The sequence below is a fragment of the Balaenoptera musculus genome, chromosome 11 (assembly GCF_009873245.2).
Source record: "Balaenoptera musculus isolate JJ_BM4_2016_0621 chromosome 11, mBalMus1.pri.v3, whole genome shotgun sequence".
Lineage (NCBI taxonomy): Eukaryota > Metazoa > Chordata > Mammalia > Artiodactyla > Balaenopteridae > Balaenoptera > Balaenoptera musculus.
Genome location: NC_045795.1, coordinates 20,973,325 through 20,989,240, shown reverse-complemented (window position 1 = coordinate 20,989,240; position 15,916 = coordinate 20,973,325). Strand labels below are relative to the sequence as shown.

Sequence of the window (15,916 nt, the reverse complement as noted above, 5' to 3'; positions counted from 1 at the left end):
CGATTGTTGGATGGATGTAAGAATAAGCTGCAGGTGTGTTGATTCACACTCACCAGAAACTGCTTGGCTATAAATGTTAGCTTATTTACTGATCATTGTACATGTACCTTATCTGTGTCAGATTACTTCTGTCTCTGATACCAAAGTCCTCTAAGTTTGATCAGTAACTGTAATTGAAAGGTCTGGGATAATTATACATGTGCCTTGTGCTTTGTGGTACAAAAGGGTTGGTTTGGGGTCAAGCATGGGGGAGGCTGGGGAGAAAATGAAATGATCCTGTGAACCAGCCTGGCAGCAATGTGCCTGGCTGCTTCCTGTCAGACCTGGGTAAATGGTTATATGATTAACCAAAGCTCTTCATGAGTCCAGGGATATGCAAGTTTCACTTTCCCAGAAGTTGGGAAAACTTCTAATTATGGTAGGATATGCCAAGAAGGCCTAACTTCCAATATCCTCACTCCATCTCCCTCCTTGGCCCAGCCTACTCTCTCCCACACGGGGATCAAAGGGTAACAAGATTAACCATTGCCCAGCAATAACCACTGACGATAACTCTCAGCCCATCTGAGGTAAAAGATTAAAGTCTCTCTTTAATCCAACATGCCAAAATCTGAAAAACTTCCACTGGAAGGTCTTGATTCAGAATTCTTTTTTTTCCCCCTCCTCTTGGGGTTGATCTAAGTTACAGAGCCAAGAGGGCTGGTGGGATCACAGATACCGCGGATCTCAGCCACTGAGGGCGCTGGGATCACTACGCCAGGCCTGAGCCGTGACACCCAAAGAAGGGGAAGAGTCCCTGGGGGGCGTTCCCCTTTTCTCCATACTCTACTCCACCTCGCTCCCAGCCCCCAAACCCAGGAAAAAGGAAATTCTGGAAAATTAAATTACTCATACTGCTAAGAATGAGTAACCCAGGAATTGCCTGGCGGTCGGGCGGTTAGGCCTCCGTGCTTTCACTGCCAGGGCGGAGCCTGGGTTCAGTCCCTGGTCGGGGATCCAGCAAGATGCGCAGAGCAGCCAAAAAAAAAAAAAAAAAGGTAATCCTTCTGGGAAAAGGAAATAAAAATAACTCTCGGGTGACTCCAGACATCTTCTGTTCATTTGAGCTTTGGTTTTCAGTAAGACTCTGTTTGATTCTCAGCACTTTGCTACGAGGTCCCAGATAGTCTGCTTTCTACTTGTTTCCTGCCTGTCCCATTCTCAATCTTTGCTCTGACTGTAGGGGTTTATGTTCCTTTAACTAGTTAGTTTATTTCTGCTTTGGGGCTCGTAATGCACAAGATTCCCGATGGTCGGGAATCTTTCTTAGTCCTCAAGTCTCAGAAAAACCATCACTTCCTCCAGGAAGCCCTCCTTAACATTGCCATCTAAAGTGGTCCCCCTCAGCCCCCACCCATTCCTCTCCATAATATCACCCTGTTTATTTCCTTTGTGGCACAACAGACTGTACATGGTCGACACATTAAAGGTGATAAATTTGTTGAGAGTGAATGAATAAGTAAAGATATGAAAGAAGACAGTAAAGGATAGGAGCCGAGTTTTATACTATTTACATATTTTATACAGTGACTAGCAGAGCATTGGGTTCATGCTTAGTTTCAATAAATACTTAAGACATTTGAAATTTATGTTTATAAGGCACCTTAAAGATGAGGCATGATTTATCAAAAAAAAAAAAGTATGAATGAAAACTCTATTTTCCTTGAACAAAAAAAAAAAAATCGCTTTAACTTACTAGACCTCACTATTTCACTGTGAAATGGGGATCAATATATTTGCTATGAGAAAGCAAGGATACTGCATGAGTGAAAGTGTTTTGTAAACTATAATAAAAGATATGCAAACCCACTCAAAGCCTTATTTTACAGAATATCAAAACACCGAAAAGCTGTAACTTGCCTAAGATTAATATAGGCAGTTATTAGTAGTACTTGTTTCCTGACTCGCAGTCTGGTGCTTTTAGTTAAAACTGTTCAAATATTATTATAACAACAATACCAAAAATAAAAACAACACACACACATACACATTAATAAGCCAGTCTTCCATCTCAACAAATCACCTATTTCAATGTTCCTGATTTTTTCCAGAATGTCTCCATTTGAAACTGCAGTAAAACAATTTTGAACTTTAGAAATACCTTTTAAAGTTTTCAGCCAAGTTTTACAATTGGATGGCTGAATTATGTAAAGTCCAAAATACTGCCGTTTATGTCATCATTTTAGATGACTGACTCAATTCCAGGATCCTCTATCCTGGTTCTCAAAAGATGTTTTGCAGATTTCTGGGTGGTCCCCGTAATACTTGCAAGGAGTCTACAAGATTAGTACTATTCCATAATAATGATACTAAGATATTATTTTTCATTTTTGCTCTCACTCTCTCACTAGTGTACAGTTACATTCTTTAGAGCCTACATGACCTGTGATATCCCAGTACTGAATACAGAGGCAGATGTGAGGATCTAGCCACCTTCAAGAAGCCAGACATTAGATTTGCAAAAACGTTAAAGAATACCACACTTCTCAATAAACTTTATTTTGCATTGGGAACACAGACAGTTATTTTTCATGAAATGTTTTTTTATATTAACCTATAATTGGCTTGTTGCTATTTTTAATATAAATTAATAAATAAATACATTTTAAACATTTCTCAGTTCCAATCTCTAATGCCACAAATATTGATAGATATATAACCCAAATGAGCAAAAGCTCTCTAGGGTCCTCAGTAATTTTTAAGTGTCTAAAGGCATCCTGAGGCCAAAAAGCTGGAAAGCACTGCTCTCCCCACTGAACCTGAACCTAGAGATCCACTTGGTCCGATGCTTACCTGCTCAGCTGGGACCTTAAACCTTAGGCCACTCTCAATAACTAAGTACTGACACCTTGTTTATTGTAGGGACACCTGAGCCAGGCCATGTCCAGAAGTATCCTCGTCCTTCATCCTTCCTCATCCGGATCTAGGCCTGGGGAGCTTTACTGTATGCCCTGGAAATCTTGGGGGTGGGTTGGAAATGGCCCATCAGCTCCTGGGACCCCTTAGCTGTAATGGTGCGGCTTAACCACATCCATAGCCTCGGCCCACCTCTCAGGTCTCACTTCCTCTATCTCTGACTTCCATCTGTGGTTCCCGCTTCCCTCTTACATCCTAGTGCGTCCTCACCCCAAATCCACAGTATCTGGTGTCAACTCCAGTCTCAGGCTGAATGTGTCACTCTGATGTTAAAGCAACCAGTTTTCTGCCTGTCACTTTCTCACACTTCTTGGTTGGGAGCCATGTGGCAGCACTCGTGTTCCTGAGACTGGCCCCTGCCCCATCGTTACGTGCAAATGAGTTACTAAAGCAACAGCCTAATGAGGGAGAGATGGGGCTGGGGCTTGAGGAGGTGTCCAGGGGACCTCTGGAGGAGATTCTCTTCTGTGACCAGAAGGAAGGAGGGTGGTTTTCCTCCAGGGGGTGCTGTGCTGTGGCAGTAGAGGTGGCCTGGGTTCTCTACTTGGCTCTGAGACCGGGGAATTGGTCCTGGAGGCTGTGGTGGGTCTCTGCCCTGTGAAGGACCAGGCCGCCCTCAGGCACCGTGACCCCCTGGGCCCCTGTAAACGCTGGACAGATAAAGAGGGGGCTGTCATCAGACCCCAGCCTGAAGAAGGGCCTCAGGGGCCCAGAGAAGGGTGAACGGGGACACGTGTAGATGTGCGACCTGTCCCTCATGTTATAGAAGGACACATCTCCAGCTTCGTAGTCCAGGAAGATGCCCACCCGGCAAAGGCGCTCTTTCAGGGGGAGAATCTTCTCCGGGGAGGACAGGGCGCGGTACTGGTTCTCAAACATCTCCAGGGTCCAGAAGCCATTCTGAGGAACCAGTAGGGCCTCCCCTTTCCTCTCAACACTGTCTCTACAAACACCCACAGCCCAAACCATCACGTTTTCGACCTCCACCTCCCAGTAATGTCTCCCTGAGGAGTAGCTCTCTAGGCCCAGGACACAAGGCTGACAGTCAAATCTCTCCGGGTTGTCAGGCATGCTCTGCCTGGAGGGACCCCGTCTCACACCTCTCCGGTCCTCTGACAGGAAGAGCTCGGGATGAGCGGTGTCCGGGTCCAGGACCACATCAGCTGCAGAGGAAGTCTCAGGTTTAGGCCTGGGATCTCAGGAGATTGTGAGATTCCTGGTCCCCAGAGAGATCCCAGAAAGCTGGTGGGAGATTCCCCCATGTAACCGCCTTTTCCGTGAAGGCCCCTCGATCCCAGATCCCAGGCAGCTCACAGAGAAAATTCCTGAGGCTGCACTTCTGTCTCTTAAGTGGCAGGAGCGCTGCCTCAGGTCGAGGAGAACTGGGGCTCTAAGAAATATAGAAAGTTCAGCAAATGAGCTGAAATTAATGGCTCCTGCTTTCTCTCAATGTTCTCAGATCTGCCCTCTTTTCTATTCAAAATATATGGTCTCTGGGACTCTCTTTAGTTAAAAAGTTTCCCACATGGCTTAAACCAGCAAAGAGGACCTATCCCCTCCCCCTCCCCCAATTAAGCCATTAAGGCCAATTTTTCCCTACACAGATAAGGGCGATAAAGTGTCCCTACACTGGTCCTCTGTGTTCTACCAGTTTAACCAGGTGACAACTGATTTACATGACTAATAAGCGCACCCTTCAAAGGGTAAAAAAGAGGGATAATGTCCCCCAAAGTCTACCTGCCATACTTGCCTGAGAGGTGAGTATGGCAAAAGGTAGTTTTGCTTTAATAACGTTGGTGTGACATCTACAGCTATGACCTCTCTGGATGTAAGAAATGCCTCAGACCCCCTACGTTCTGCAGCCCTCTCCCATCTGCAGTTACTATTACTTAGTCAGTCTACATCTAACACAAAATCATTGTGTTAAAATGATCTTCTTCTTTCTCCAAGTTGCTATGTGTGATGGTGATAATTTTGAAATTCGAAAGAGGAAAGGTCCAAGTGCTGTGGGATCTAGTAAAGCCTACATTCTTTGATGCTTGTGAGCAGAAAGTGACAAATCATAAAACTCAAAGTGCTCACTAGGACCAGGCAATTGGACCCTGTGGTCTCCCACCTGCCCAGGTCCTCTGCGCTGGCAGGCTACACAGAGTTATCAGCATTCTCTTGGAGCAGGAAGGCATTTCTGGTCCCTATTTGTACACCCCTCAGCCAGGCCTGGGAAGCTTATTGCTTTTCCCACACGTGGCTCTTCCACTGTGCAGTCTATACCATCTCCCAGGTTATAAATAGCTAAGCCAGTATTGTCTTCTTTCAAATTAATCCAGGATCCAAAGAGCAACAGCTACTAAAAGGTAACCTTTCGGGACGTCTATTATGTATGGCAGACCTTTGGTAATCATGGATGAAATTATTCTAAAAAAGAAAGGATGGTGGGAAGTAAGCTATAGAGTTGGTTAAGAGCTGCGGGGCTTCCCTGACAGCAGAGGTAGGCTCCAGCATTGGGTGGGATACTGCTAGTGAACCGACCCCAGGCTCCTGCTCCCCCTAGCCAGCCTTGGGTCTCCTTGTTCATCTCCTCTAATGTGTCCTGTTGGCTGCCTGGTGGGGAGAAAGCTCGGGATCTGAGGGAATGTCAGAGGCGCTCACCCGCATGTAAGAGGCTTCTTCTCCATCCTGCAATGGGACAGGCAGAGAGGTGAGCTTCAGGAGATAATGCAGGGCAGAATGTAAATCATGCAGGGAGTAGTTCAGGAAATGCTCAACTTACGCAGTTCTTCATGAAGTTGCTCTGAAAAAGAAACAGAAACAAATGAATGTCCTCAAAAGAAGAACTAAGAGAATTTGAGTTTGTCTTAAATGATGATGGCTGGTCTTCTATTTGAATACCACTGTCCCCCTCCCCCGCTGCCTTGGGAATTGTCAAGATACCAGAAATAATATATGATCAGGTGGCTGGGTATTATCAGTACTTATTTGGGTTTGCTCTTGTCCAACAATATAGGGCTGTACGTAGCCAGGTCAACGGATGCAACATTTGCAGAATGGAAGAAAGCGAGGTCTGAGGGATTCATTACTAGGACATGAAGAGTTCTAAGCCCTTGCCACTGCCTTTATTCACGTCCTCTCTCTCTTTCCCAGGCTTTTAGCTGCCCGAGCTGTGTCCTTTTGTATGACAGTGGACTGTCTTCCTACTCTTTTACCTTTTATTTGACGTTCTTTCTCTTTTTCCACACGTTCTTTCCCCAATTCCTTACGTGCAATTTCTTTCTCTTCATTTTCAACCTCTATTTGCATGGACAGAATCTTTTTTTCCATTTGGAGTTTCTTGATGAGACAGATGCTCCCAGCGATGAGGAGGAGCAGAGAAGGCAGGATGACAGTCAAGGCCACCATCCAGGGAGATGTGCTGGGAATAAAGGATTCTGAAAAGGGAGCCCAAAAGTCCCATTTAGTGAGAAAAAGGAGCCCTGGGATTAGAGCCCTTCTGGATGCAGATCTGAAGAGCGCCTCTCCTGCACCCCCTGGCCCCCACCAGCTCCCTGCTCTGTCAGCTTCTGTCTCAGGAACCCCAGCTAGGGAAAGAGACTTTGGCTCTGCACTGGCTTGCCGCACAGTGATTGCCAGGGTTGGGGCCCCAGCAGACAAAAAAGCAGTAACATCTGGAGTCACCATGGGTAAGACCAGGGTGACTAAAAGCTAACCAGCCATACGGCCACCACATGGTATAAGCCACCATCCTTCTTGCCTAGAATATTGCAATGCCTTCTCCCTGCTTCTGTCCATATCCTCTGCGGTCTGTCCTCAGTACAGCGGCCTAAGTGAGATCATGTTATTTCTCTGCTCAAAACCCTGCAATGTTTCCTATCTCACTCAGACTAACAGCCAAAGTCCATTTGTGGCCTACACTGCCTCATATGATCCGGATCCATTGTCTCTCTGAATTCATCTCCTCCAACTCTCCCTGCCCTCAATCCATTCCAGTCACACCTGTGTCTTGGGGGCGGTCCTTGAAACTGCCAGATATGCTCCTGCCTCAGCCCTGTGCATATGCTGTCCCTGCTACCTGGCCTGCTCAGTCCTCAAACATCTGCATGGCTCACTCCTCACTTCCTCAACTGCCATCTTTTCCGTGAAGCTTTCCCCGATCACCCTATTTACAATTATAACTGCCTTATGCCCCTGATACTCCCTATCCCCCACTCACTAATTTTTTTCTAGGGTACTTATCACCAACTGATATAATCCACAGTTTAATTAATTATTTCACTCCTTGTTTTAATTCATGATTTCATTTATTGCCTTCTGCTGTTCTAGAATGTGAGCCCCATGAGGGCAGGTATCTTCATGTATTTTGTTCACTGATTTACCTTCGGTTTCTAGAACAGTGTCTTGAACATATGAGATGCTTGTTCAGTATTAAATGAATTTATGAATGTCTACAGACAGAGAATTTCTCCAGCTCTTTCTCTTGGGAAATCTCTTGGGCAGGAAGGGAGGGCTTCAGCAGATACTACCTGCCCATACCACTGTCCATTGATTTATGATTGTTCTAAATGTTTGAAAATTGCTGCAGGATAAGGACCATAACAGAGAAAAACAAAACAAAACAAAACTATCAGATTTACCCTCAGAGAAGAGGCTTCCTACTCCTGTGTTTTGAGACGATTTGATTTTCCTCTTGTGACAAGGGGAGAGGCCTCAGCTCAGCTGTAGCCTCTAGCTCTTCAGGGCCCAGGACCCTTCCACTCCACGCCCCTACTCCCCATCCCCATGCTGGGCTCCAGTCTGTCTGCTGAGGATCCCGCCTCCATGAGATGAGCCTCCAGAGAGCAGGGAACTAACCTGGAATGAAAATCACAGTTTGCTTCTCCTGGTTGAGCAGGGTGTTGTTGACAGAGCAGGACACGTTCCTCACAGACTGGTCCCTGATGATCACAGCCATGGTGACCATGAAGAGGCCATCTGCGTTCGTAGTGTAAGCCTCCTCCAGGGGGGGCATGATCTCACCATAAGGGTCCCTCCACATGGCACGGGGCTCTGGATACCACCCTATAGATGTGCATTCCAGCCGGATGCCTCCATCCTCGTGGCCCTTCATTTCAATAACGGGCTTAGAACCCAGGCCTGGGGAGAGAGACCAGCTAAAGAGGTAATGGTGTCTTAGCCGAAGTGTCTTAGCAGATCAGCTCTTAGTGATGAGAGCCAAGGGATGCGGGGAGAGAGCAAGAAGCTGGTGTCCGGAGAAACTGATTACGCACATTCCATGCACTCCCTTCTGTGAAGGGAGAAAGGAAGGAAGGAAAGAGGGAGGGATGGAGGAAGGAAGGAAGGAGACAATAAGGAGGAAAGGAAGGAAGAAAACCTTGATGTTGGAGAACACCAGGAGACCAAGATGTCAAAAAAATTGTGAGATCTCTAAGTGGGGAAAGGATTACATTGTACTTTTCTTTGTGCTCCACCTACGGACCCCATCACGGGAGCAAGCATTTATCTGCCTCCTAATAAATGTTGGTTGATTGATTCATTCAGCTAGAGATTTTAATTTTCTCACTTCCGGGTGGGTGTGTCCACTCTGACCAGAAAGAAGCAGGCTTTCACTTTCTGCCCTGAGAGGACTTCTCAGTAGCTCTGGCTTCCTGAAGTTCTAGGTCAATACAATAAGGACAGAAACCTGCCAGGCTGGTAGAATCTTAAGAAACTTTTTGACTTCAAGGCACTGACCCTCTTCTCCTGGTTTAGGACTTCACATCGCCACAGCTATCTGATAATCATAAGCAGCTGTTGGTTTTTAGGAAAATTGACAGAGCCAGTGTGCAAAGCCAACCCTTACCCCAATTCAGAGATGTTTACCTTCCAGTCAATTGGGCTCAGTCAATTAGGTAATTTTCTTACAGTCCCTTGACAACATTCTCCTATTAGATCTGGATGCTCCTGGGATCCTTGAGATAAAAACATCACCTCCTTAATGTCAGCAGATCATCGTCAAAAGTCCTAAGAATCCAGACTCTTCCTAACTTATTCTATCTTTCAGAGAATCCTCAATAAAAGAGAATACTGGGTATGAGAGAGCTGCAAATGCATGGTCCCGGGAGACTTCTGCCCCTTTAGCCAGGTATCCAGCAATCATCCAAACTTCTTTTAAGGAGTTCCTTTGTTAAGCCTATCCAACAAATTATACCAAAGACAAAATTAAAGCAGTCACTTAAGTCTTACTGCTTCTTGCTCAATTTGATCTTTTCAAGATGGAAAATAAAAAACAACTAGTTGCATATTGAAAGGCTCACACAGAAACTTTGAAGTGGGATAAGATTCAAAACAACTTGGTAAGATGGAAAGAAATCCTACAAAATGTTCCAGGGCGGGTTCAATAAGGGCAAGCAGGAGACAATAGACTTAAGGACAAAACCAGCCAGCCAATTAACCAAACCGGAAAACAGTAAACAAACAAACAAGCAAACAGTTGTACACCAACTCACTTCAGAGTGGGGCAGGTCAGGGTCATGTTTACAGGGGAAGAATGGAAAATTCCTGCCACAAACAAACACATGGTGGTCAGCTCTGTAGTGCTGCTGTGAACAGAGTCAGGACACAAGGGTGGAGAAACCCTTCTTCCATGATATTCTACATTAATCAGATACAAAACTGCCCTTCTGAGTAACGAAGATGGGATCTCCTGCCAGTTATGTTGGAGGCCCACTGGGAAGGTCGCACTGTCCACAAACCTCCATTGGTCTGGTGGACTGAAATGCCATTGATTTATGTGTGTCTTAAAGGCATTTCCATTCTTCAAACATTTCTTTTAAAGTATAATACTCTGACACCGGAAGTGAGGTCATACCTTAAAGCCAATAAACTTGTAGAAATCCCCATTTAAATGCCATTTCTATCCTGAAGCCTGGCCAAATTCTCACTCACTTTCTCTGTGGGACCAGTAGGCTTAGTATATAATTTATATGTCAGTCACTCTCACGACAACTAGTATTTGAGGAAAGGGAAAGAAGGCAAACTTAATATTTATCAAGAAATGAGATGTCCATATATGCTGTAGTTTCCTGGGCAGTCCTTGTTGATTCCACTTGTCCCTGTGCAATTATTGACAGTGCCTCCTCTCACTCTCAAAAGTGTACAGTTTGAGTGATAAACTATATGGTCCCCTATCAGGAGCCCACATGCCCTGTGTTGTGCTAGATGGGCTTTCACACTGGATGCTCTCAGCAGCCGTAGACGTGCATGGCTCACTTCCTCACTTCATTCTGGTTTTGTTCAATTGCCATCTTTTCCGTGAAGCTTTTCCTGACCATTCTATTTCTAATTACCTTACCTCCATGCCTCCTAGAACTTTCCATCTCTTCCCTGCTTTATTTTTTTCTATAGTACTCGTTGCCATCTGATATAAAATCCAGTTTGATTATTTCATGTATTGCTCTGTGCACCCTCCAGAATGTCAGTTCCACGAGGGTAGGGATCTTCATGTATTTTGTTCACTGATTTATCCTCAGTTTCTAAAACAGTGACTTGAACATAAGAGACGCTTGTTAAGTATTTGTGGAATGAATTTATGAATGTCTGCAATGAGGGGTGCCCAAGGGTAAATTTTTCCACTCTGATTTTGATATCAGCAATTCATCTTTTTCAGTCCTTCATTTTACAACTACTTATTAAGTACCTGCTAGGTGCCAAGCAATTTGCTAGATGCTGGAGACATAGCTGTGAATAATTTCTGGTCCTGATTGGTTTTGACTGTGATGTGGACTATAACGCTTTAAAAGAATGTCTAGTAACAAAAACCTGAAAGAGTACTTTTTAGTGCTGTTAATCCAGGATCCAAAGAGCAACAGCTACTAAAAGGTAACCTTTTAGTTAAAAATATTTAGAAAAAAAAATTAGAAAAAAAAATTATAGAAAAAAAAATTTTAGAAAAAAAATTTTAGAAAAAAAAATTAGAAAAAAAAATTTTAGAAAAAAAAATTTTAGAAAAAAAAATTAGAAAAAAAAATTTTAGAAAAAAAAATTTTCAGTTCACCTGGGCCCATGGTTAAGCTTGTATTTCCCTCTCCTGTATAGTTAGGCATAACCACGTGACTTGCTTTGGTCAATGAAATGTGAGTATAAATAACATGTAGCACCTCCCAGGCAGAAGCTTTACAAACCAATGAGTAATTTGCTGGGCTCTCTTTCGCTCTGCTCAGGTGAACCACAAAGCTCCAGGCAGATCTGTATGAAGTAGGGCCCCACCAGACTCATGAAGGATATATTTCATGTGTTAGAAATAGACCTTTGTTGATTTAACGTATTGAGATTTGAGGGCTGCTTGTGACCAGAGCATAACCTTGACAATCCTGACTAATGCATACTTCAAAGATGATTAAAAGCATGGACTGGTAAGAGGCTCAGGAGGAGAAAGGTTAAAAAAAAGCAGATCTCAGGCTTAGAATAGAGATAGCTCAGGCACGACGTGATGACCACTTACAGCATTATGGAGCAGATTCATTTAATCCTTCAGTAATATTTGTTGAGCACCTGTTATGCTCCAGGTTCTGTTCTAAAGATGTGGATACAGCAGGAGCAAAATAGAAAACAATCCCTTATGAAATCTACATTCTAGTGGAAGAGCCATAATAATCTGGATAAATAAGTAAAATGCATATACGTAAGAAGGTGATAGGTGCTAAGGAAAAAAGTAGGGAAGGAGGGTAAAAAGGGTCAAGGATGGTGTTTGATCCTCACAGTCATGGAAAATAACTTACGAAAAAGAAAAAAATAGATTGAAATCACATGTGAAAAACTTCTCTTTGGACTTAATGAAAAAGGTACGGAGCATCATATATGATTGGCGAGAGTGTATATTGGTACAAACACTTTGGAGAACAAATGTGTAGTACTTATTAAGGATGTATATTTCTCATTATACAGCCTGTCTCTTCCTAGGAATCTGTCTAAGTTGGGGATTTTGAGAAGCGGCATGTTGTGGACTGAACTGTGCCCCCGCAAAATTCATATGTTGAAGCCCTAATCTCCAGTCCCTTAGAATGTGCATGTATTTGGAGAGAGGGCCTTTAAAGAGGTAATTAAGTTAGAGGCTGTTAGGGTGGGCCCTAATCCAATCTGACTGGTGTCCTTATAAGAAGAGGAGGTTAGGACACACAGAGAAAGACACCAGGAACATGGACCCACAGAGGAAAGGCCACATGAAGACACAGAGAAAAGACCACGTGAGGACCCAGTGAGAAGGTGGCCGTCTGCAGGCCAAGGAGAGAGGCCTCAGAAGAAACCAAACCTGCTGACAGCTTGATCTTGGACTTCCAGCCTCCAGAACTGGAGAAAATATATTTCTGTTGTTTAAGCCACCCAGTCTGTGGTTCTTTTGTTATGGCAGCCCTAGCAAACTAACATGGTCAGTAGAAGGCAGTGTTCTAGTTCTTGACATGAGTAGTGGTTACATGGGTTATAGTTCATAATAATTCAGTAATCTGTACATTAATGTTCTATGAGTTTTTCTGTATGAGTATAATACTTCACAATAAAGATGTCTAATTCTAAAACATGTTACTGAGGAAGATGCTTAGAGATCTCTCACAAGTAGGCATAAGAATAATTTGTAGGGATTAAGCATTTGTCCCTACTCAAGGTGACAGCTGAGTTCCGTGTGTACGTCTCAAGAGTCGATGCCCACTGTTTAGCAGAGCAAACCCACTCACTGGGTCCTTGAGCAGGGAAAAGCCACCCTCCCTGTTTAAAGGGGATTCTAGGCAAAAATCTGCTGGCCTGCAGGGGGTCTGAGGTGAGGAGAAAAACTTTCCCTAAGAGTCAGTCTGTGAAAAAGCGACAGAACAAAACGAAAGGACGTACCTGCCACCATCAGGTGCATGATGGCCTCGTCGTAGGATCTGCCTTCCTGGAAATAACAGCGGTAGATGCCGTTTTCGCGGGCTGTGACGTTGTGTATGATCAGCCCCACGCTCCCTTTGCTGATAGCTTCGCTCACAAAGGTTGTTCTTCCCCGGTACTCCTCCATCTGCTCCTCCGTTCTCTCTCGCTGGCCCTTGTACACGAACACTGCAGGGGAGAACTGCGTCCGGAACCACCGCACCTCCATGCCCTCAGCGTTTTTCTCAGGTGACAGGTGGCAGTGTAACTTGATGTCTTCTCCCACCATGGCCAGGATTGGATCAGCTGGTCCCAGGACAGTAAATTGGACTGTTCAACAAAGCGGTAGAGTCAGACAAGGGCACCAGCCATCAACTCTCTAAGGTGGGAAAGAAGTGGATATGCCAGGGCGCAGACATGTTCTTTCTAAGGGGCTTCCTGGGCTCAGGATTCTGGGGGCCAAGAGATGTGGCTGGTCGATAGTAACAGACACCTAGCAGGGGTAGGAGGGGTGTCTATTGAGGATGCTAATGCTTCTTGAACAACACATTGAGAAGCATACCCTGATACCCCCCCATGGACCCTGAGCTTACAGAGATCTTTTTCTATTTCCCAAACCAGCACAGTGCCTGGAGTATACTATAAACTTGAGCTGTCCAATACGATAGCCACTAGCTAGTCCCAATTGGAGTGTGCTGTAAATGTACAATACACACAATTTTGAAAATTTAGAAAAAAAATGTTAAATATCTCACTGTTAATATTTTACATTAATTAAAAGTTTAAATAATAATATTTTGGTTATGTGGAGTTAAAATAGATTATGAAAAGTTGTTTTATCTGTTTCTTTTTACTTTTTTAAACGTAGCTACTAAGAATTTTAAGTTATATATGCAGCTCGCCTTTGTGGCTCTCACTGGATTGCTAATGGAGCGCGCTGGGATCCGTTCGAAGACCGTGTGCAGAACGAAAAGGTGAGCGAACACAACTGCAGCCCTTCTTTACCCTTCCTCTTTGCAGACTGAAGTGCTGATTTTCCTTTCTGAGAAGTTGATAGGAGTTAGTGGCATGCACCCCTACCTGAGACTGCTGCAAACAAGCTGAGGAGGTGGAAGAAGAGAAGGGAGCCTGGCAGGGAGAAATGCAGAGAAGCAACTGGCTCCATAAGCACCCACGAGAGGCAGGGACGGGAAGCCTAGAGAGACGTGGAGAATCAGCCAGGGAGACTCGGCACTACAGTTCTGATCTAGGTCAAACTTTCCTGTAACCCGTGTTGGTTATCGTCAGCGCCCCAACTGCTGTCTTGGGCAGCCCCCTTCCTTTCCCGGTTCAGGTATTTCCCGATAGATGGCTTCATTAAACATTCCATGGAATAAGCCAACAATGCAACGATCGGGAAAACAGTTTTCCGCCCTCCTCGGCTCACTTCTCCGGCCAGAGTTGAGTTTCTTCAGACGTCACTTGATATTCTTCTAAACCCATCCTCCCTCCCTTCCCTTCCTCCTCGCCGCGAATCTGGCTCGGCACCAAGTCAAGCCAGGGGTGGAGAGCCTCCCTCCCCTCACCCCCGCCCCCGGAAGCATCCCCTACCCGGGACCCCGCCTTTCCCCGTATCCGGTTCTGTTCCTCCCGCCTACTGCCCCCCACTCCCCGCCCCACCCCGAGCGGTAGCGCGTCCCCTCCGTTTCTTACCTTCTAGAATTAACTTCCGCGTTTTCTTTTCTCCTCTGACGCTCAAATGATGATTTTCCGGTTGTCCGTCTTCCCCCTAAACCCGCCCGTGGGCACAGGCACAACCAGACCAAACCTTCCCGAAAGCGGAGAAGGAACTTTTCTTCGCCTCCTGTTAGTCACGGCCTGGGGGCTGCGGTCCCCGGGACCCGGTCCACTCGGGGACCACAAAGTCACAAGATCTCCAATGAATGATTTAGAGCAGGCCGTGGGTCAGCCAGCCAATGGCATCCCTGAACCTGCTTTCTCACCAGTTACTGGGTAGAATACACAGAAACAGCTTAGGACTTAAAAACGCACAGCTGCACGGAGCCTTTAAAAAACTTTCCGTTTTCTTTCTTCAGAAGCGAGATATTTTCATTTTTTTATTGAAAAGCCTTGAGATTCCCCGAGGATTTTGGCGTTGCTGCTAATCACCAGGAGAGGCCTGCCGTGTGTAGAAGTGTGTGTGTGTGTGTGTGTGTGTGTGTAGTGTTTGGGGTTGGGAGTGTGATGACGTAAGCATAAGCATATCTCACAGTTTCACATGTTTCTTAGTCTTGGGTGGGATGGAGCCCAGTTGCCCACATGATAACCAACTGATTAATGTACCCTTTATGTAATTTTTCTCTCAGTTGGCTTTTCTCTTTTTATTTATTTTCGAACTTGAGTTTCCTGGGATCAGTTCTCAAGTAGACAACGTGACTCCGAGTCCTTGACTCAGAGTCAGCTTTTGGGGAACCCAAAGTAAGAGATGGATTTGGTAGAAAGTTCACCAGACATCATCAACAGTGAGAATTATCTTTTCTGCAAAAGGACACTCTGACATGTATACCTGGGTTTAGTAAGTGAACGAAGGGCTACAGATAAAATTTCCAAAACGAGTCACTCATTGAGATTCATGGGAATCTCCAATCATGGAGGCCCTTAGTGTATACAGGACGGAGGCCTCCTCCAGAGTGAGTGAGGCTGTGACTACGTGTGCTAGCCTGAAGAGTTCACACCAGAATCTTTACAACCTGTGGTTATGACACATTACATGGCAAAAGAGACCTTAAGGTTATGGATCTTAACGTAGAGAGATTATCCTGGATTCATAGGAAGATTATCCTGGATTATCTGGTTGGACATATCTAATTACCTAAATTCTTAAAAGTGGAAAAAGGGAGGAGAGTCAAAGAGATTCAGTGGAAGAAGAACCAGGGTGGATTCAAAGACTGAGAGGGATTCAATCTGCCATTACTGCTTTGAAGCTGGAGGAAGAGGACCACGAGCTGAGGAACGTGGCAGCCTCCAGAAACTGGCAGTAGCCCTCAGCTGACAGCCAGCAGGAAATGACAGACTCAGTCCTACAACTGCAAGAAACTAAATTCTGCCAACA

At 45.0% G+C, this 15,916-nt stretch overlaps 2 protein-coding genes across 8 annotated transcripts in view; both read right to left on the bottom strand.

The window, feature by feature from the left end:
* Positions 1-12,913, bottom strand: part of BTN1A1 (butyrophilin subfamily 1 member A1) — a 30,452-nt gene extending 17,539 nt beyond the window's left edge. The window contains exon 1 of the mRNA XM_036869543.1: positions 12,808-12,913. The gene's annotated coding sequence lies outside the window, so the exon portion shown is untranslated. The remainder of the gene's footprint in view (positions 1-12,807) is intronic.
* Positions 2,477-14,723, bottom strand: LOC118903953 (butyrophilin subfamily 2 member A2-like). Of its 7 annotated transcripts, none has more exons than XM_036869534.1 (8): positions 14,518-14,723; positions 13,906-14,020; positions 12,808-13,155; positions 7,801-8,082; positions 6,159-6,380; positions 5,726-5,746; positions 5,605-5,631; positions 2,480-4,118 (listed from the first exon to the last, which is right to left on the bottom strand). In XM_036869534.1, the coding sequence occupies exons 2-8, from the start codon at positions 13,988-13,990 to the stop codon at positions 3,496-3,498; spliced, it is 1,608 nt and encodes a 535-aa protein (XP_036725429.1). In that variant the 5' UTR covers positions 13,991-14,020; positions 14,518-14,723; the 3' UTR covers positions 2,480-3,495. The 7 variants fall into 7 exon arrangements, with proteins under 7 accessions (XP_036725435.1, XP_036725430.1, XP_036725429.1 ...); XM_036869537.1 differs by lacking the exon at positions 13,906-14,020 and adding an exon at positions 13,728-13,867 and having other exon boundaries at positions 2,490-4,118; XM_036869535.1 differs by lacking the exon at positions 14,518-14,723 and having other exon boundaries at positions 2,478-4,118; positions 6,213-6,380; positions 13,906-14,339.
* Between the last annotated feature and the right edge of the window lie 1,193 nt (positions 14,724-15,916).